Raw genomic sequence first — 21,273 nt, forward strand, 5'->3', positions numbered from 1 at the left:
CGCCCCGGCTGCTCCGGGCGGCGGCCGGCCGCCACCAGGCCTCACCTGCTCAGGTGGGCGCCGGGCCTTCCCGCGCGCGTCTTATCCCCGAGGGAGAAGTTCCCCTGCTTAATTAATGCCTTTAATTAAAAAAATTAATCCGTTAAAGCCGAGTAGCTGGGCAGCGCCTGACAGCGCCTCAGGACACAGCCCGTCCCCGGGGAACGTCATCCGTCGGAGCGACAGGCGCACCAGCCTATCGCAGCTCTGGAACCGCCCCCTCAGTGTTTATGAGCGCTGGGATTGGTCTTCCAGGTAGCCGTGGCCAGTGGAGTTTGCCAATTGGTGGGAAGCCAGCGGCTGTTTTCCCGTTGGCTCAGCAGGCTGTCACTCTTTAGGACGCCCGATGAGGAAGTAATCCCTGCGGCATCAGGCGGTTGGCTGCCTCCGCTGAGTGGCCCACTGTTATGCCCGCCCCTCTCGCCTTGTGAATGGCCAGAGCGCTCCCCCGCTCCTGCAACTGGATGGGCTGACTGTCCTTCCCCTGCCCTACGCCGGTTTGGGAGAAGCCCCGCCTGCTCTTGCGTCTTATTGGCTGTTTCTGCTAGGAGCTGCTGTCCATTGGCTATCTGGGCCGTCAGTCACGGTCGGGCGCGGGAGGCGGGCAGAGGGGTTGCTCGGCGCGGCGTTCCCGCAGCAGCCGCCGGGCCCCACCGCCCCTCCATAAGCGCCGCCCCCGCCTAGCCCCGCCTGGCGGCCGGCCTCCGGCCTCGGCTCGCGTCGCCTCGCCTCGCCTCGCCTCGGGCTCACCACCAGCAGTAGCAGCGGAGGAGGCAGCGGGGCCCTCCGCGGCAGGGGAAGATGAAGGTGACCGTGGACTTCGAGGAGTGCCTGAAGGACTCGCCGCGCTTCAGGTGCCGCCAGCGAGGGGCCGGGCTGGGGCCGTGCGGGAGGAGCAGACAGGCCGCGGTGGAGCGGCGGGGTGTTGTTGTTGGGGGGCGGGAAGCGGAGGGCGGGTGTCTGCGGGGGGGACAGGCCGCGGGGCGGGGCGGGGAAGGGGCTGCTGGGGCGGGCCAGGGGGAGCTGTGAGGGCCCTGGGGGGTGACAGGCGGCGGCGAGCTGTGGGCAACCGGCTCTGTGGAGAGTGGCGGGCTGGGGCCGTTGTGGGGAGGTGGTTATGTCGGACGGGTGGCGGACAGGCTGAGGGGGGACTGTCTGTGGGGGACAGGGCGGGGGCCACGTGTGTGGAGGGGGTGGCTGCGAGGGGCTGGGGGGCCATGTGTGAGGAAGGGGCTGCTGTGGGGCTCTGTGGGACGAGGGGCCTGCTGGAGCGTGTGGGGGTCTGTGGGAAGGAGTGGGATGTGGGTGGTGGAAGGAAGGGGGGCGGCGTGGGCAGTGTGCGGGGTCTGGGCTCATGTGGAGGCAGCAGAGTCTGCAGCGGACACGGCCGGGGGCACCGGCCTGTGAGCAGATGTGGGGGGTGAAGGGTGGCAACAGCTGGTGCAGGAAACGCTCGGCAGCCGCAGCAATGCCCGCCTGGGCTCCAGAGCGTGAGCACCCTGGGGTCCATCTCCGGCTCTTCAGAGCTGTGCTGACACTTTGGTTCCCAGCGTCTCCTGCCTGTGTCTGCTGCATGCGTCTGTGCTCAGTCTGCCCGCTATTGGGGTGCCAGTACTAAACAAGCTCAGTATAATCTTACTTCCCATTGTCAGACAGGACCTGTACTCTTTGTTTTTCCCCAGCGGAGTGACCACTTGTCTGTCATTGCTGTAGGTTTACTTCTGCTTATGTTGGGCAACTTTCCCCTTCATCTTTCCCTATGGTTTTTATTCACTCGATAGATATATTTTACACCATTGTATCTACTCAGCATAATTCTGCCTCTCTGTTGGATGCATGGCTGCTCTGTGCATGTAGGCCTAATTTCCATGCCTGGTATCACCTGCTAGCTGATGGAGAGGCAAACTGCTCCATGGCTTGATGTGATGTGTCACTGCTGTACCTTCCTGTCCTGTGCTGAGCCCATGTTTGGAGTGTCTGTGGCTCTGTGGTTGGCACAGGCTGGGTGAGCTCTATCTGTTGAGGGAACTAGTCCTGCTCTTCCTCTGGTCTCTGGCTGTGTGTTCGTGCCTCCTCTTTGTGTCAGCTTTAGCAATTGCGTGTTTCTGGGATGTGGAGGAAGTTGAAGAAGGTTGTTTGAATGGCTTAGCACTACCAGAAGTTGGAGTTCCTGTTCTTCCCTCTTTTGCTCCTGTCTCTGCTGCCGGATGGTTCCTGGCTGCTTCTGCCACGGGTTTTTCTGGTGACTGTGACTTGTACTGTTGGATCCTTCAGTGAGATAGCTGCCCTGCCAGAAGAGACTGGGTGGTTTTCTACTAGGTTAGTGAGTTGAGTCAGCATTGCAAGGGGTGTGAAACATACTAAAGCTTATGGGGAGGAGGAAGAGGAAACTTCACTGTCAGAAGTAAGGCTAGAGGAGGGTAGTGGGGAGTGAGACCTCACCTGAGGCATTGGGGAGGGTTTATATTGGCTTAGCTGTTCCACAGAACTTTGCCCTGAGTTGGATATGCTTGCTAGTACATGTACTTTCTGGCACAACTATATTTAATGTGAATTCATCCTATTTGGTGACAATGCAGTCTTAGATTGGCTTAATTTAACCATGAACTATACCATTAAATAGAATTATTTTTTTAATTAGTGATACCTGCTGAAGTATAGAATATACTTACGAAAGCAGTAAGTTGTGGCTAAAATTTGTTAGCAGAAGTGTGCTGCTATCTCTTCAAGTTAAGACGTACTAGTTCATTTGAACTCACTTTGTATCATTCTCCTTTTGATTCCTTTCCTTCAAGGAGAGAAACTGTGGAAAACCCTTTGCCAGGGTTTTCTAGTACATTGTGGTCTTTCTGACAGTCTCTGATACTACTACCTCTGGAGAAATTGCAGAAAACCTTATGGTGTAATCACTTGATGCCACAAAAACATCTTTCTAACCTTTAAATGATATGAGGTGGTTAAAATCATGAAGCAAAAATCCTGTAGTATTTCTGAAAAAAGTTTGTATCTTTCATTATTATTAGTATTTGCAGTTATAACTTTGCTCATTCTTAGTGTTAATATGAGTTACCTAAACCAAATACTAGAAACCTTCTAAATGATGTTTACTGCAGTGGTTTTGTTAAGGAGGGGTAGAGACACTGATGTAGAGCAAGGTCAAGACAAAGTCCCAGCGTTCTTGCAGGGAGTAGTGTGGACATAAGGCACCTTCCTGTGCTGTGTTCCTTATCTTATAGCAAAGCAGAGTTGCAGCTTTCTCCTGACCTTGCTGAGCAGATGGGTGTAGTCTCCGTCCTTCCCATCAGTATACCTGTTAGAGCAGTTAAATAAACCTGTTGGGAGGCATATAGTGTATAGAAATGTCATGGTTTACTTTCTTACAGTCGTGGAGAGTACTGGGAGGACGTGGGTGAATCAGAATTCCTGAGTCACCAAATCCCTGTTTTCACAGGGAGCTATTTATCTTTTAAAACATGCTGCTACATACAGCTTCAGACACATGACATTCTTGCTTATCTGTGTCTCATGAAGTTCACGTTGATCTCTTTTGGCTTTGAGATGCAATTGGGAATATCATAGTTACCCAAATCAACAGAATAAGTTTGTTTGCTTGCTTAAAATGCATATGAAGGGAGCATGGGTTGTTGCTGTTGTTTGCTGTTATGTGATTAGGTAATAATGGCTATAAAGATTCATGTCAGAAGTACGATGGGCTATTTCATAGTAAGGCATGCGTTTTTTTCCCCTCCAGTAGATAAAGAAATCTTTGAGTTATAAAACCTGAAGCAGTGATGGCCTATTGTTTTTAAACTTAGGACATACCAGATCAATTTGGGGTTGGAAACTTGAGGTTTAGAAACTGATTTCGAAAAGGGTCATGGAAAAGGCTGTGAATTCAGGCACACTCTTGCAAATTTGCAATCGTTTTTTTTAAACCTACTTTGAAAACAATCTCACTGAAGTCACATGCTTTTCCTTCATGACTCCCTCTCTTAAAGTATGGACAGACCAAAGATCTAGCAAGGAAATGCATTTGCAGTTCTACGATGTGTGGATGACTTCCCATCAAATGAAGAAGTTGCTTGGGGAGGGGCCTCGGAGCGGTCCTTGAGCACTAAGAACTGAGCTGTGCTGGCAAGTTCTATGTATATAATCAGGAATTCGTGGAGTCCTTTTTATATATGCAAATAGTAATGTGAAATAATACTTTCTCCTTATCTTCAAACAATGAGAATTTCAGTTTCAGAGTTTAACGGAGCAGGCTTTTACACTGATGTTTCACTTTTGATTTTTTTTTTTTTCTAACCTAAGAACATTTTCTCTTAATGAGTGAGCCACATGAATCACTCTGAACCTAAATTTTTAGAAAGGAGAAGCAAGTTTAAGTGATGTGGAAATACAGCTGCTGTAAGTAACAGTTAACAATCCTGATAAACAACAAATAATGGAAAAAGCAAATTTCTCTTGGTTGTGATGTGTGCAATTGTAAGAACGCTCTAGAAGAACCTTCAGTATGTTCCAATCTTTAAAAATGCATCAGTAAAAGCTGTGTATTTTTGAGGTCACTTCTTTGTCCTTATCTGTCACTGTTGGTGAAGTTTTAACATTTTTTTGTATTTAATTTTGTATTCACTTCCTGAGACCCCAGCTGCAGAACAGATGATGGATGAATGAGGTGTGTGAAAGAATATAAATGAAACTGTTGCCAATTACCATTCTTGGTAAAAGTATATCCTGGGTAGAACTGGTGGTTCTAGTGTAGTCCCTTCAAAGGGACTTGTCTGAGGAGTCTTCCATTTCGATTGAACTAAAGCATTGCTTTGTGCAGGCCGCCTTGCAGTGTGAGACTGGCTGTCACTGAAGCTCCCTGGTATCTGTGTTCATTTTCTTCTTCTGAGGCTTTGATTCTGGTCTATGAAAGCAGGGCCAGCTGAGATGTACCGCATGCTTATGTAGGGGATGCAGGCTGAATAGGTCGTTAATGCCACTTTGTGGCTTTCCAGATCTGTTTGTTTTTTTTTTTTTCCTCTCTTCTGTAGTACTGTGTAACCAAAATTTAGTCATAAGCACCTGTTTCCCAGGTAACAGGAAGTGTTTTGTCACTTTAAAACACTTTAAAACAGAAGAAAGTGACTTATTTAACCTATTTGGAATAGGTCTTGTTCAGTAGTCAGAGAAATTATTGTGTGTGCCTAACCTATTATACTTTGGTTTGCTTACTACTTTCTGAAGAACATGTAGAAATTGAAATATCAGTAAACACAGCTTCTGTGTTGGAGGGTTCCAGCGGGTACGATGCTGCAGTGCAGCCTGCTTCCCAACCTGCTGTGTCCCAGTCCTGCCAGCAGTGAGTAAACCCCTCTGATCCAGCAGGGGTTATAGTGTGGGTAACCTGCGTGCGGTTATGGTACTGTTGAAGTCACTGAGGCTGCTCGTGTGGGTGAACTCAGCAACATATAAGGTATTAAGAGGATTGCGACCAAGAACTCTGCCTGTGTACAAAATCTGTTTGTTTTGCCCAGACTTACCTAGATGTTTGAGGAGGAATTTCCAAATAATTGTTTGGTCTGGGCTTTCTTCCCTTGGTACTTAGGACTGAAAAGCAAGTTCGTAACTTACTTGGCAAGGCAGGGTAGAAAGTATTGCAGAACAACAGAAAAAGAAAGAAACAGTAAGTTGAAAAAGAAAGCTGCCAAACATTTGTTAAGTTTGCGTTTACCATTTTTCATACTTAAATGGTTGGTATGTTTATAACTTCCAGTATGTGATTGTAGAATAGCACTTTCCATAGCTGAAATGTAGTGACGTGGAGGACAATCTTAGCAGGATGCTGGTGGGTTACACGTGTACAGCATCTCTGTCCGTACGACTAGGAGTCTGATGGAGTTAGTTAAACAGAGTGCTTCCAGATTTAGAATTCTCGACTTTTGTGGAGATGACAGTGAATGTGCTGTTCTATTCAGGCTCTAGTCAATGATTTATTTATTTTTAAATCTGTGAATACATTCTCCTTTTTTTAGGTCAATTATTTTCTGAATGTACATTTGAAAGATGTATTGAAAGGTAGGACCCAATGCTAGAGCATTTTATTCTATGGTAATCATACCAGAATAAAGAAGTTTCATCGAAGATCCCTCAAATACATTTCATCAAAATCTCTCATACCGAAATCTTTTAAAGCCTTTTCAAATTTAGTACTAAGTTGTTACAGTCTTTCCTAATAGAGATTAGAGAAATGTGTCCTGAAATCAGGTTGTCTTGGTTTGGGTTTTGCACCTAAATTGTTTTAATTTAAAAAAAAAAAAAAGTTGGCTGTTGTGATTATGACTTACAAAGGTTAAGGTTTTTAATGGTGATTCTGGTTGTTTCTTTGTTTGATTATGATTTATGTTAAGTAACAGCAAACTGAAGAATCTTAACCATATCTCAAATTGCTAGTATGAACTTAAAATGTTAATTTCCTTGGTTTTGGTTTTTTTAAGCTTTTATCTGGGAATAAAAGAAGGGAGCTTACCGTGGGAAGTGGTAACAAAATCTGCTAGCCATCACGATGTTGCTGTAGCACAGCAGCAGGATGAATTGCTGAAGAATTGGTATTAATTAAGTCTGTGCAACTGATCTTTAATGACTACTTGCAGAATTAAAAGGACAGCTTATTTATGCGTGTGTGTGCGCAATGTAACTGTAATTATACAAGCTCTTGCAGTCATTCACGTTCTAAATATAGATTTGAAGAGGTTTGATTCTTTAGCCTGGAGTGTCTCATTTATGTTGGCTAAGCACATCTCAAGTAATTACATTAAGAACTAAAGTTATGGAGATGGTAGTTTTATATTTTTTGAGGCCAGGAATATTAATGCTAAAATCTCTGGAAGGCAGGGTTAGTAAATAGAATAATCATTTGGAAGGTGGCAGCTGTAAAATAGAAATCTATCTGTTTTGGGCTAGGTAGCTTTGGGTAGCTTTGTTTTTTCCTGTACGTATCTGTGAAATCATTGGCCACTGAATAGCAAATGTGCTGATTTAGCTAAGTTAGCAGTGTCCTGTGATCTTTTTGTCAGGCTTAACTTCTTGACAACCTTGTACTCAGAACTGTCTTATTTAGAGTCAGCATTTTTCCTGTTCTTACTTTGTGCAGTGAACAATGTGCCTTAAACTTAAGTTGTTGGTGAATTTTTACTATAGTAAACATTCCAAAAAGTCTCCAAAGCAAACTTCATCCTGATAACCTGCCTTGAGAGAAAAAGGAAAGGAAAATATCTAATTTTCAGTGACTACAGAAACATTCCTTCTGAAATTACGGTTTACAGAGCCAAGAACCCTTTGCCTGGGTCTTGATGCAGGCCTTTCTGGCTAAATCAATTAGTTCAGTATCTCAAGGAGAAGCAAATGCAGAAGTGTCATAAGGGAGTGCAAAAAAACCCATTAAAACCCCCCATGTGGTTACTTAATGTTACGTCTTACAGCACCTTATGTTTACGTGGGTAGGAAATACAAGAATAAATTCTGACTAATTTAGTTACCTTTTTTTTTTGCCTTGTACATGCAAAATTCCGTTTAAAAACATGTGTAGAAGTTTAAACTCTGTAAATGCATTTGTGATCTTTTTGAGCAGAAACTGTGCTGTTTGTTTGAGACAGATATTGCTGTGAGTTTAGGTAATAATTTAGATGGTTTGCTTTTTGATAGTGGCAGATTTGTAACAAAAATGACAGCTAAAGTAGCAATGGAAGACCAACCATCAGGAGAAAATGCAGATTAGCATGTGCACTGTAACGTTATTTTAATATATGTAGGAGTTTTCTGTACTTCTCTGTGTGACAGTATAAATCCGGGTTTTGTTGCAACTTTCATATTAGTAAGAGATTAGATCAAGAACATGAGAAATAGTAGATATTATCATTATGATAATAAACTAAACAAATTTAAGCAGTCCAGTAAAGTAGGCAGACTAAAACATTGTTTTGCCTTTCTGATGATCTCTTCAAGAGGAGACCTTGCAGATGTGGCAGAATAATTACTTTACGGTGAACATTTACTCTGTGAATATTAAAAGCAGCCAGGCCTCAGACCTCCGGTAAATCAGTTGTTTTGATGCACTGTACATAACTTCTGCCTGTGTAGAGGAGAATCTAATTTATGTGATGATGTTCTGATTTTCAAACTGACAAGACACAAGGGTAGACTAAGAAAATAATTTGCTGCAAAAAAAGTCCCTTCGAGTGTTTTATGAATGAAAGGAGGTTTTGAACCAAGAAAATGCCTGTCAGATGGTTGGCAAACTTGCTCGTGTGGCGTGAATCTTTCTGTGACTTCCTGTTTGAAATTCTAAGACTCTACAATATGCAGGCATGATGCTCTTGAATAATTTCTAGAGTTCATATGTCAATAGCAATGGGGATTGTCGTATTGTGCCTTTGCATGAGAGGTAGTCTAGCAGTAGTCAGTGCGCACGCACAAACTACCTTTTTTCTTTTCATGAATTTATGATGTGCCTTCAGTAACAGTCATTAAAGGAAGACCTCTGTTGACAATTTTGCATTAATAAACATAAAGCAGAGCTAGTGATCAGTTTGCATGATGTGTTTTTGAAGTTTCTAAACTTCCAAAGTGTAGTTTTGTATTTTAAGCTGGATATAATACAAAGAGAAATTGGAGAAGCCATATGTAGTGAAATGTATTCCGTCTGACAAAATTTAAAAAAACAAGTTGTGTGCAAAAGAATTCCAGACTTCCATCTTCCTGGGAGCCAGATGTTAATTTAAACAGGAACACATGGATATCAAAGACACTCAGCATTTCTTTGCATTTTAAATATCTTAGTCTTCAATTATTAGTGATTTTTGTAATTATTTTTTGTTAGAATGGCTCCCTCTGATCTGGGCTCAGGGCTCTCTTGGCCGCTTTGCACAGCGCTGGTGGCTGGTCTGAGTCGGTGCCGGGGAACCTGTCCCCGCTCTCTGATGCCGTCCTAGACTGCAGCTCTCCAGTGGTCCCCTTGCTGCTGTGGCTGCTTGTCAGTGGGCAGTAATGGCAGACTGGGTGTTGCTTACTGTTAGGATAGAAGGGTGAAGCTTGTGTGTGTTTTATTTATTTAGAGTACTTCGTGAAAGTAGTCAGGCTCTGCATTTGACTGGATTCTTCTGGTGAACTTTAATATAGGGAACATGTGCTGTTACTACAATATCATTGGTTTTATGTAACATGCTGCTGCTAATATACTTTAGGTCTAAGATGACTGAAGTAAGAGCCGGGAGGGTCAAGAATAAATGTCAGTAGAGCAGTGTTGGGCCTTGTCATCTTAACTGGGACTAGCAAAAGGCATTAAAAAGACTCACTGCTCAAGTGTAGGTGTTGTCTTGCCTTTCCTAGACTTGTAGCATTCATGTAAGTTGGTTGGACTTCCTGTCTGTATGAAGAGTTCAATACTTAATGAAATAGGCCACTTCTTTCTTAACTTCCTTGAACAGGAAAAGTAGAGTTCGTCTCATGTGCTGCGTAGCCGTCTCTCTTCTGAAGGCAGATTTTAGGCTTAGGCTTCTTCAAATCCTAGTGAAGATTACTAGTTGTATCCCAAGTGCCTCTTGATTTGTTTTAGCCATATGTGTCAGAATAAGGTGAACTGCACCCTGGAAATCGCATGTTTCCAAAGGCGATTTGGATGACTAACTCGGGTATCTATGTGTACATATCAGAATTTGATCAGATTAGGCACGCTACAAGAATAGAACAAATGTACTGGCTTTGCTGGTCAGGGTTATTATTCAGGATAAACACTGTTTAAGATGACTGAGGAATCTCTGATGTTTCACTGAGGATGCAACTTCCGGCTGAATTTGTGTGTTGATAAATTAGAGTCTGTTTAAAAAGTACGTGCATGTGTGCACACCCTCTCTACAGGATTATTCTTCAGAAGAATCTCCAGTTTGTGGAGAATGATTTTTAAAAGTACTTATTTAACTTCCTGGAGTGCTTTCTTCTGTCAAGTGTCTGATTTTGAAGAAAAATATTTGCCTGTTTATTCTATCCTACTTTATCCCAAAATGAATGATGAAAAACGAGAAGATGAAGTGTTGAATGTGCATGCTATTGCAAAATATCCACTGTATTATAAGTATCGATCTTGCAAGATTTTTTTAAAATATTTGCAGGTGACTTGAGATGAAAAACCTTTGGTATGTAATTAATAAAGGACATGTAAGCTTCTGTTTGGCCGAGAAATAGCTTACCTGCAATTAGCATTGACAGATGAACGAAAGCCCAGGGTCTTTAAAATCGCCTGATGACTAAAAGTAGTGGGAGAAAAGATACTAAATGTACCCAAAGAATATTCAAACCTTTTCCAGGGCTGTGGGTGTACCATATGCATTTTGTAGTTTTTATGTTAAAGTATTCCAAATGCTTATTTTTTTTAATAGATCACCCATCATCATTTGAGAAGGGTGAAGAGGAAAGGAGACTGGCTCTTCCAAATGTGAAAACAGTAAACTTGAGGAAAACACAAATAAACTGTATTTTTGTATTCTATTCCTAATGCTTATGTACTCCATTATCTTGAGATTGGATTCATTTGACTGGCTGCTTCAGCGCAAAGGCATAAAGAGCAAACAAAGACTGTTTCTTTGCAGTATGAGGGAACAATACTATTAATTTACATGTAAAATACACCTATGGTAAGTGAGTGTGAGAACAAAAAATTCAAGCTTGGAATTTGTCTATTGTAACAAAGCTGCAACTTCCCTTCTAACTGTCAAATAGAGCATTCTGATTTTGTCAAGAGTATTACCAAAATATTCAGCTTCTGAAATAGACAAAAAGGGCAAATACTTGCTGAGGGCTCAGTCTTCATAGCAAATCTGAAATTTTCCTCTAGTTTCGGTAAAGAAGATCCACCTGATGTAACTGCTGTTGTAGACAGCTAGTGGTCCTTAGCTCTCCTGAAACACGGTCAGCTCTTGTTATAAAGGCTTTGCCATCTTATGGGGGTTTGGACACAACAGTGCTTTTCTCACTGTAGTAGGTGTAAGTTAGCAACTAAGGGAATTATGGAAAGAAAGGGACAGATACTACCTTTTATTTCTGAAATCAAAGCAAACACAAGACTCTCATTAAGATTATATGAGGTCTGTAAGGAATACTCTTTGATTAATTAGAGAGTACTCTAATCTCCAGTTGCCCCTACTTTATAGGAGGTTTTCTGTACAGGTGGTTAAGTCTTGCTGTATCAGTTCTGAGCGTATTGATACCGAGAATCTGGTACTAAGGAATATATCTATGATATTTACTCTTTTCTGTTTTTCAGGCACTGTTACCCTGTCTTTTGTCTTGACTGCATCTGAGGTACCTAAGGGGTATCTTTCCAAATCGGAGATTCATTTCTCTATTCTTCCTCAGATTGTTATGACTTGTAGCTCTAAAAAGATAAGTTGACATGACCCTTTAGCATCTGACTAGCTGACTAGCATCTGGATCTTGAGGCTAATAGATAGGGCGTAGTGTGTAGGTGGAGGGATGTCCTATCTCGTATCCTTTACAGTTGGTTGCTTGATGGTTGTATATATGGTTCCACTTCCTGACCTTAACTACATATTTGAGTTTTCAGATGTTGAAATCCTTCATTCCTTCTGCTGCTTCTGTGTACAAGCTCCTGGGTAGGTGCTGAGATTTAAAAGATTAAAGCAGCCCTGTGATATTTGCAAGTTTTCAGCAACAAGAAGCTGCTGCACAGCACCATCGGTTTCTCGAGCTTGTTTCTGCTGCCCTTTTTTTGTTGCAACATCTTGATACTATAGTCCTACTTCCTTATCTGGTAATAAGGCTTCCTAAAAAGCTTTTGACTCATTCTTGAGACGTTGGAACGCTAGTCAAAGTTGTGCGGGACAGGTATTGTGATGTGTTGCATTCTTATCTGAGTTTGTTTCACAATGTAATCAACTTCTCTGTGAAGCTTTCATGGTCACCATTGTATCCCCATCTTGTTAACAGCTGTCCCAAAAGGAACAAAACATTTAAGTTGAAAGACTCTCCTGCTTATCAGAATCTTTGTGGCAGAAAAGGGTTGCTAATTTTCTACTTAGGCTTACGTAACTATCAGGCTCTCCTGAGGTAGAGAAGCTTAGAGGAAAATTATTAGGCAAAACTATTGGGAAAAGAACACTGTTGGGCATTTCTGGCAATTTTCCGCAAAAGAGTAATGAGAGAAAAAGCTTGAGATTTTAGGGCCAGCAGGTAGCACCGATGTCCTTACGGACTGTGTATGATACACTAAATGCTGCTGCAAGTTTAGTGGTAATCAGTTTGACTTTCAGCCATATATATGAAGTGGAATAGAACTTCTTCCTTTTTGAAGATCAATATGTTTATAATTTTCATTATCTTTTGAGATAATGGCCATGCGTAGTCTTGCAGTAAAGAGCAAATCAAGTGAAGCATGCATCTTAAAGGGATTTGTCCTGTTTGTTTGTTATATCAAAGACCATATGAATTATGGAGGATGAACTAAACTTTGTAGGTGAAGACGACCTTAAAAACTAGTACTTACAAGCAGACTTTTGCTTTAATGATAAGTGAATTCAGTAAATGCCTTTGTCTTATTTCATCGTATTATTTTACAAAAGGAGAAGTCTGACTTGGGAGGAATAGAAAAATGGCTCTTCTAATATTGAGGACTTGATTCTTGTTTCTTTTCTCCAGGGAAATTTGAAACGTGGATAGTGCTTGCTCTGGACCTGAGAAAAGTCAGCTTATTCATCAACCTATAATTTTCAGTTCAGGAAATGTGTTTCCATATTTCAATCCACCAGGCTTGCAGAAAATTTCTAGGATTTCGGGGTGGGGGTGAAGAAAATGTCACATTTCTGATTCAAAGTCTTACTGTTCACGTTGTAAAGCTCTTCCAAGCTATTGATAAAATGTTTTGTGGCAATGACTGAAGAATTAATAATGTAAGGAGTACTATGATGACTGAGGAAGTTTATCTCAGCATGTCAGGGAGCATTCATCATCTGTTCCTCTGCATGGAGGGGTTCTGTGCCAGCAGGGAAAAATCTCTGTGGTGCCAAACCAGGACTTCAATGGGGCCTGTGACAGGCCGCAACAGCGTTCTTTCTTCAGACCATATTAATGGTTATGACACATCTCATCAGTTATAAAACTCTTCTTGTATGTATCTGTGCTGTTATCCAAGGTTATTAGGCCTTATTGTTCAGTGTACGACTTCTTTGTCCCTCAATATGTCATGTTTCTTTTTTAATCCGTGGTTGTCTGATGCCATTATGCGCATGTATCAAATGTATTCCTTGTTATCGTGTTGGTTAAGATGCCTCTGGATAGCTTTTAATATCTGACTATAGATGAAGGAAATCAAATGAAGTACACAGTGATTGGAGGGAGCAGTTGATACGCTGGATGTCTGCCATTCAGAAGGACCTCAGCGAGGTAGAAGCAAGTGCTCCTGAAGTCCAACCAAGACAAAAAGCTGACACATGAAGTATTGCTTAAAGCTATAGCATGAGTGCTTGGTAATTTTGATATAGCTTGATTATTTTTTTTTTTTGCACACATCTAGAACTGTGATACCACTGTGGGATGCACAGATAGCTTGCAACTAATCTCTACTGGTGTCTGTATTGGGTTTGTACATAACGTGAGAGAATGATCAATTGCTTTTACTTTAGCCAGTTGCAAACCATCTTTATCCAGCTTTGGCCCTTGAAATTAGTGAGCTGTACATATCCTTAGAGTTTAAAATAAAATGCAGTTGAAGGGGACAAAGGGGAGTTAATCTCAGTACTATTTGCTTGTTGGTTCATGTTCAATGTTCTCTCGAGGCTGAATTGTTCTCCACTGGCAGTGGAGCGTGGTAATGCTTCTTTATTTACTCTTCTGATACACAGCTGGTCTCATGAAATTATACTGCAGTAAACGAAAGAAAATGTGAATGCAGTTATACTTGAATATGTGTACTCAGATACTTTGATTTAGCTATTGATAATTTGTGGCTAGTCTTGCGCATCAACTTTATACTATTGAACTGTAGTGGATGTTACTTGAGAGGACGTTGCCTGCAGTGAAGTCAAAGTTGTGCATTAGGGGGCTATTCTACATAGAATGTGTGCAAGTAGGAGAGCTGTGCCTTTCCAAGATTTGAAGGCAAGACTTTAGTAGTAATGTTATTGAAACTGATGGTGAGAATCTGTTATTCCCATTTTATGAGTCCAAATACATGAATGTATTCAGAAGTCCTAGTCTGAATAGCAGTTGATTGTGTACTTGTTTCTGTTCTTCTGGAAGTATATTCAAGAGGTGAATCTAAGATTTAGGCTTTAAGCTTTCCTCAATTAAAATAAAAAAAAAAACCCCACAAACCCAAACTATGGGAAAATACTTTATTAATGGGCTTTTAGTCTTTTGAATATTTTTTTATAGTGGGATGTGTTTATTCTAAAATTAACAATAATTAATTGTTAATTATCCGCAGCACCTTTGACTTCTCCATCTAATTTATAATGACTACTGATTCCAGCCTCCTCAGTTTCAGGATGGCAGTCTAAAAACACAAGCTAGAACATGGTGAATGAATGAAAGAGTAAAGGCAGGATGTGGCTTCAATGGCAGTTAGATATCGTTTGAAGAACAGCTGACACTAAAAGCATTGACCATTGCCACCCTTTACACTGTAAGTGTATACAGGCTGAGCAGGCACTCATCTGTGGCCACAGTGTGCTTGGCATTATGGTCGGCTGTGTGTAGTGGTTTAGTCTGGACTAAGTTATTCACTTGGCGTGTGCCTGCAGCTCATGGCCTAAGAGTGACCAATTTTCTTCAAGGAGAGTTTAGCTGCCATCTTTCTGTTTGGTTCTTGAGATTCTTGGTGTCTCATAGTATTTTAGCCTGGAAGCAAGTCTTTCACTGGTCACTTAAGGAGAATGTTGTGGTGGACGCCAGAGAGTTCAGCTTTCTTTTGTTGTGTGCTGGCCTGGGTAACTGGTGACATTATCTTAATTTAAAAAGGCTGCTAACTCAGGTCTTGAGTTTTCTTCCATCATCTCCCATGTTCCTCCTGCACTGCAGCTGTGCAGGAAGCTGTGTCTAGCAAACTGGGCTTTAGGAGGCGAGGGGGTGGAGGAGAGGAGGAACTGCAGGGGAGAGAACACATTGCTGAGAGTCCTTGTTAAGGACCATGAAGGGTATGGGAGACTGCTCACTTAGGAAAATTGTCCCCCCGCCCTTACACTGCTTACAGCTGTTCTGGTTTTGCGCATTGCCATTCAGTGTTTGAACATCTCAGCAAGCCACAGATGTTTGACTTTGATTCATATGCTGAGGCAGATTTCATCCTTATTCCTAATGCCAGAGCCTTCTGGCTAAGATTACCCTGACACAAACCCTGCTCCCACTTCACTAAGGAGTAGCATTTTTGGTACATGTCAGGTCTGGCACTTAGTCCCCCGTTGTTTTATGACCGCTTCCTGTGTTTATCGCTGGAGATTGGGTCTTGGCTGTGTACATGAGATTTACTTGGAATTATGACAATTTTCTGTGAACTTTTAAGTAATTTCTGACACAGATGTTATAGAGAGAGAAACGCACCTTTGTGTTCTGTGGCTTCAAAAAGTATTAAATTAAGAAAAACAAGGATAGCATTAACACAGCGCAGCTCAGATCAGCTGGCCTTAATGTGTTCCCTAACCCAGTACGGAAACAATTTTTGTGACTAGATGGTGTTAATACATTATTGGATATCTAGTATTATTGGATATTAGGTATCTCTATTCTGATAGTCTGAGGGCATCCCCTCTGCTGTTCTTATGCTTGTAATCCAGTGTTGGTCTAGTACTGTGAATGTGTTTGCATGAGAATAACTTTTCTACTAGTTTTTATATGGTGGAAACAGTGAAAGTATCCAGTTTTATGCAAAGAAATAGGGGGTTGAAATGGGATTTGGCTGGAACCTAACAGCTGTTTGATCCATATCCAGCTGTAGGGCCCAGATGTGCCTTCCCTCCATCATGTTGTGGTGGGAAATAGCCTGAGAACTGGCCCTGTGCTTCAGGGGCCTGTGGTTTCAAAGATGAACTGTAATGAATCAGGTGGTGGAGGGGCTGCATGTCTCCCTTCTGCTATGGTATCTCTTTCTGCTTTGCTTTATCCTTCTTTCTTGACCTGCTCCTCATCTTTTCAGTCTTTTGATATTCTGTTGTTACTTCTTTTTCAGTTGAGCTTATTCTGTCTTAAAATTTTCCCTTTGGAATAGAGCTTTAATTACTGAGCAGATGTGTTGTCTTCATTCTGCCTGCTCTAACTGCCTTTATCTCTCTTCTTCATCTTGAATCGTAAACTTTTTAGCTCATTAAGTCCTGTGGAGCTAGAACTCTTTGCTAGTTAAAGACACTAAAAACAATAAAAAAATCTTATCAGATATTGCTGCAGTTCTGTAAATAAGCTACTTAATCATGCTTTTATGTTAATGCCAAAGAAACAAATTAAAAACTGGTTGCACTGTAATTATAAACAAACAAATACAAAATTTCAGTCTAAATATTGAGATACTTTTCCTTCCTTTGTTGGTTTGTTTTTTTTTTTTTTCTCCAAAATGCTCTCTGAAGGAAGATTTACTCTAGAGACTCAAATGAAAGTTAATCATTTATGGAAGAAAATAGAGAAAGTAGAAGGGGAAATTTGATGTCGCCTGAAATCTTTCATGCTCTGAAGCCAGAGAAGAGGCAGAAGCCAAAATGTAACTGCGCAGGAATGTGCTTAGATATAAAACCTAAGATGTAACTGTGGGAATGCTTTTTGATACAAAAACTGGAATGCAACTATGTGTTAGTGAAATCTGCAAAAAGCTGGGAATGTCATGCTCACTGTTTGAGAACTGCAGGCAATTGGCAGTGTTTTTCAGAGCTGTTCTTGTAAAAATTGCTTTTCCTGAGTTTGGGGCCTGATCCAGTTTTTTTATTTTTTTGTTCTTGGCTTGAACTCATGTGAACTAGAACACAATTAGCAAGAGACAGTAAAGCTGTGGTTCTGTGTACTCTCTCCTCAGTGGTAAAGCTGGCTCAAGAAATTCCTGCTCCAAATCGTACTTCCATACCTGTCTCACATTTTCCAGGAAGAGTATTTCGTAGGAGTGAAATGTGTCTGGTCCAACTTTCCAAAAAGCATTACAGAAAACTTCCTATTACTTTTTTTTTTTTCCCCAAGGCAGATTACAACTGGTGAGCAGTTTGGCTCTGTGAATGGTTATGCCGGAATGACTGAAAGAATGAGGCACCCTGGAATGGGAGCAAGGGTTGGGAATACAGCTGTTCCTACTAACCCCTGTGTAATGTGAAATCCCAGCCTCATGGAATAGATTGTTGTAGTGTTGTGTTTGTTGCCAGAAATTAGTACGTTTAAGCTTTCAAGGCAATAGCCTGATGAAACGGCAATGTTCGTGAACTAGCTGAACAGTGTCAGCGTTTCTAAGTCTTCTATTTTTTCAGATAGCAATAAGCAAGGAAAGAGCTGTCAAAGGAAATGTAAGCTCTCAACTGAAAAAAACCCGATGCTTTAGAAATGCTTCATGAAAGCAACTTTTACAGGCAAGTAAAATTTGACTGGCCTGAAAGTTGCAACCAGTCTAGATTAGAGGCAAGTGATAGACACAAGTGTGCCATCTGAACTTAATGCTAAGTCAGTTGACTCATGGCAAATGTTATATTTTTCATAATCTCATTGCAAAGTCATTCATTAAATAGTTGTAAGTTTGTAGGTTTGAGCCAGGAGAGTCACCAAAAGAATTACTTAAGAAATTTCATTCAGATTTTTACTTTCTTTCCTTTGTTATTACCCTCAAACATATAGACTATTGGCTATAGAATAATAGAGGAAACATATTTCGATGTGACAAACATTAGGATTAATAAAATTTCATCTCAAATCTTTATTACTAAGCTATATGTTTTATCAGTGATATAGTTTTTCTTCTTTTGACTGTCAAAATTTCTTCAGTTCTGTGGTTCTCTATGTGCTGTTTTATAGTTGAAATTTAAGTGAATCTGCTGGCAATAAATGGGTTAAATCAACATGTCCCTGCCCCTTCCCCCCAGTTCCAGAGTATTTTTGTGTAAAGTTTTACAGGAAAACACTTTTTTTTTTAACCATGCAGGGCAGCTTTAGAAGAAGTAGAAGGAGATGTGACAGAACTGGAACTGAAACTTGACAAGGTAAGCTTTTTAATTCAATAACGTCCATTCTGAAAAATATAAAAAGATGTGTTTAGGTTTTGTTTTAAAGTTAATTGCTGGGAAGCGGCAGCTGACCAAGCAGGAACGGATCTGGGCCTAGTGTGCAGCTGTGCCTTAGAGACCCAGGCTTGAGGAACAGCAGGACCAGACAGGGTGAGCTGCTTTTCTCCCCCAGCTGAGTGAGGATTTGGGTTGTGCGATACCCTCCTGCCCGTACGGCCCCCTCCCATGCGTGACTCAGACGCATGGTGGGACCCCCATGCAAACTAGAAAGGCTGAGGGATTTGTGTCTTTTTAGTCTGGAAAAAAGACGACTGAGGGGGGGATCTTATCAACACTTAAAAATACTTTAAGGGTGGGTGTCAGGAGGATGGGGCCAGGCTCTTTTCAGTGGTGCCCGGCAACAGGACAAGAGGTAATGGGCACAAACTTGAGCACAGGAAGTTCCATCTAAACATGAGGAGGAACTTCTTTACTTTGAGGGTGGCAGAGCGCTGGAACAGGCTGCCCAGAGAGGTGCTGGAGTCTCCGTCTCTGGAGACATTCAAAACCCACCTGGACGCGTTCCTGTGCAACCTGCTGTAGGTGACCCTGCTCTGGCAGGGGGGTTGGACTAGATGATCTCCAGAGGTCCCTTCTGACCCTATGATTCTGTGGATTCCTGTGAGTTAAAAACCAGGGTTTGGCCATCTCTGCATTGAGAGCTTATGGTTTATGACGACTGCATACTGTGAGGACACCTGAATACTCTTTATTTTAGAGATTTAAAGTCAATGCTTTCTGTCTTTGGTAGTCTGTGGCACAGTCACAGGAGGATAGGTGTGTATATATATATATATCTCCTTCACTTTTGTCTGGAGGACTTAACTACCATAAAATTCATCCTGCTTTTTCTCATGCTCTGTGCAAGTGTATAAAAGGTTATATCTACCATCTTTTCAGAGCCTTACAATCCAGTTATTGGTGGTTTCCTAAACAGTAATATTGGAGGCTTTTGTTCTTTCTTTGCTAGTATTTTGAGGGTGGCTTTTTTGTTTATTTTTTTACATCTGTAAAAAGTCTCCTTTCCTTAGCATTTTATGCTAAATGTTTAAAATTAATTTTTGCCTGTGTTTTAATGTGGTGGGTAGATGTCATTTGTTCACCTCTTTAGCTACCTTTTGAATATGAACTTTTCCTGCAGCTGCGAGTTAGCTGCAGAAATGTAGAGACAAATAAAGTCAGTGTCAAGCCTAGTGTTAAGTCTGAAGACTTTTTTTTTGCTACTTTTTGTAATAATATTTCTACCTTTTGTAGTTACTAATGTAACTGTTTGCTCTTTCAAAATAAATTTAAGATAGTTGATTTTGATTTGGTGTGAATTTTGGTGAAACTGACGCATATAGGGCACATCTTTACTGTAGGGGTGATGAATCTGTTTTGGTGGATTAAACCATATCAGTATTTAAAGGATCTGAAATATCTCTCTTGGAAGTTTGTGTTTCCCACCAGTCTAAAAGGGTCATTTTTGGGGAAAAGAATTCTCAAATTCCTTAAGGGGCATTATTCAGGGCCTTGCCCCCAGCCTCTTGCAGGGGTCTAGTGCCAATTTTACCATTCTATCATGTAAAAGCTATAATTGCAGTATTACTCTTTGCCCTGAGACGGTACTCTTTAAAACAAAAACACCCAAGCCCATCTTGCTCCCTTGAGAAGAAAGCAAGTATGCAAGGTAAGTATTTAAGTAGTTTAATTGTATTGTGAAGTATAAGTGATCTAGTATAATGCTTAAGTTGAAAGACAAGTTTCTTGTGTGAGCTGAAGTAACTATGGCCTGAGGGTAATGATTTATCTAGGCTTGGTTGGTAACTTTTTCTCCTCAGTTATTCATACTAAACTTAGCTTTATTGTCCCACAATTGTGACTTTGGGCTACATTATCTGCATTTATTTTCCTCTCTGGAAGAAAGGATGCTGGGTTCAGGATTGTGAACTGTAAGCAAAAGTGAAGGCAAAAAAGAAGGATCATGTTGTGATATTTTTATTTTTTTTCCTGTCCATTGTTAAAACAACTTGGCTGTTCATCAGAAAGTGGGAGGTGATGCTCAGATTTCTTCTTTTCTTAAAAGGGTTGGAGACAACATAAAAATTACTGGGTAAATAAGGCAGGAAGGTCACTTGGGTGGTTTCCTTGCCCCAACATAGGATCAAGTACTTCTGTGTTGTTCTTCATGAAAATTTGTCTAACAGCCTTGAAAAATGCTTCAGAGATGAAGATTCAATCTTCTGATTTTATTCTCCGTTTTGTTTAGAGTAGGGGGAACTCAATTATAATATGCCTTCTCTCAAGAGAGCATCTAATCCTTCTAATGCTCTAATCCTTCTTTCTTTCATTAATGGCCCAGTGCCTAAATGGTTCAAAAAGTGGGAAAATATCCATCACAAGATACTGATGGCTTTCATATCAGACTCCGCAGTACCATGCCAGCTAAGGTGCTGACCTAAGCAGTGAATGGTAGGGATGGAAACCCACCAGAGAAAGACTGGTCTGTTGCATGAGTGAAAACATGATTGATTTTTGCCTTCTGAGATGTAACTTTCTCTCTTCAGTTGTGCTTTGTGCAGGGAGCCTTTTGCTTTCCTGTGCCTGAATCGAGTGTCTCAAGATGAAACAACTGGTGTGTGTTTCTTTTGGGGGCTTTTGGCTTGGAAATCACAAAACACTTATACTTGGGTTCTAACCAGTTACGTTTTAGTTGCTGAGCTTTTTGCCCTCATACAGCCCTCTCTCTTGAAATAATGTGCAAAATCTCAGTTAACAATAAAGCAAAAAAATAAAAATATTATAAAGAGTAGTAACCTTCTCAATGGCCTATCGGTTGACCTAGAATAGTATTTTTATAACTATCACTGTACAATAGAAAGCTTTTCGTAGAATGCAGGGCTCTGTAAATTTAGAATTTAACTTTCGAAATCTTTATTTCTTAGACTTAACTAAGCTCAGTGTGTTTCATATTTATAGGATG

At 41.2% G+C, this 21,273-nt stretch overlaps 1 protein-coding gene across 4 annotated transcripts in view; it reads left to right on the plus strand.

Annotated features, from left to right (window-relative positions):
* The first annotated feature begins 664 nt into the window (after window positions 1-664).
* ACAP2 (ArfGAP with coiled-coil, ankyrin repeat and PH domains 2) overlaps window positions 665-21,273 on the plus strand; it is a 66,705-nt gene continuing 46,096 nt past the window's right edge. The window contains exons 1-2 of one of the 4 annotated variants that reach the window (XM_054204805.1): window positions 665-893; window positions 18,191-18,248. In XM_054204805.1, the coding sequence (XP_054060780.1) occupies window positions 841-893; window positions 18,191-18,248 (111 nt within the window). In that variant the 5' untranslated portion in view covers window positions 665-840. Of the gene's footprint in view, window positions 894-16,987; window positions 17,259-17,558; window positions 17,625-18,190; window positions 18,249-21,273 lie in introns of those variants that run through there. The other 3 variants (XM_054204803.1, XM_054204804.1, XM_054204806.1) reach the window with 3 other exon arrangements.

The sequence above is a fragment of the Rissa tridactyla genome, chromosome 6 (genome assembly GCF_028500815.1).
Source record: "Rissa tridactyla isolate bRisTri1 chromosome 6, bRisTri1.patW.cur.20221130, whole genome shotgun sequence".
NCBI classification, from domain to species: domain Eukaryota; kingdom Metazoa; phylum Chordata; class Aves; order Charadriiformes; family Laridae; genus Rissa; species Rissa tridactyla.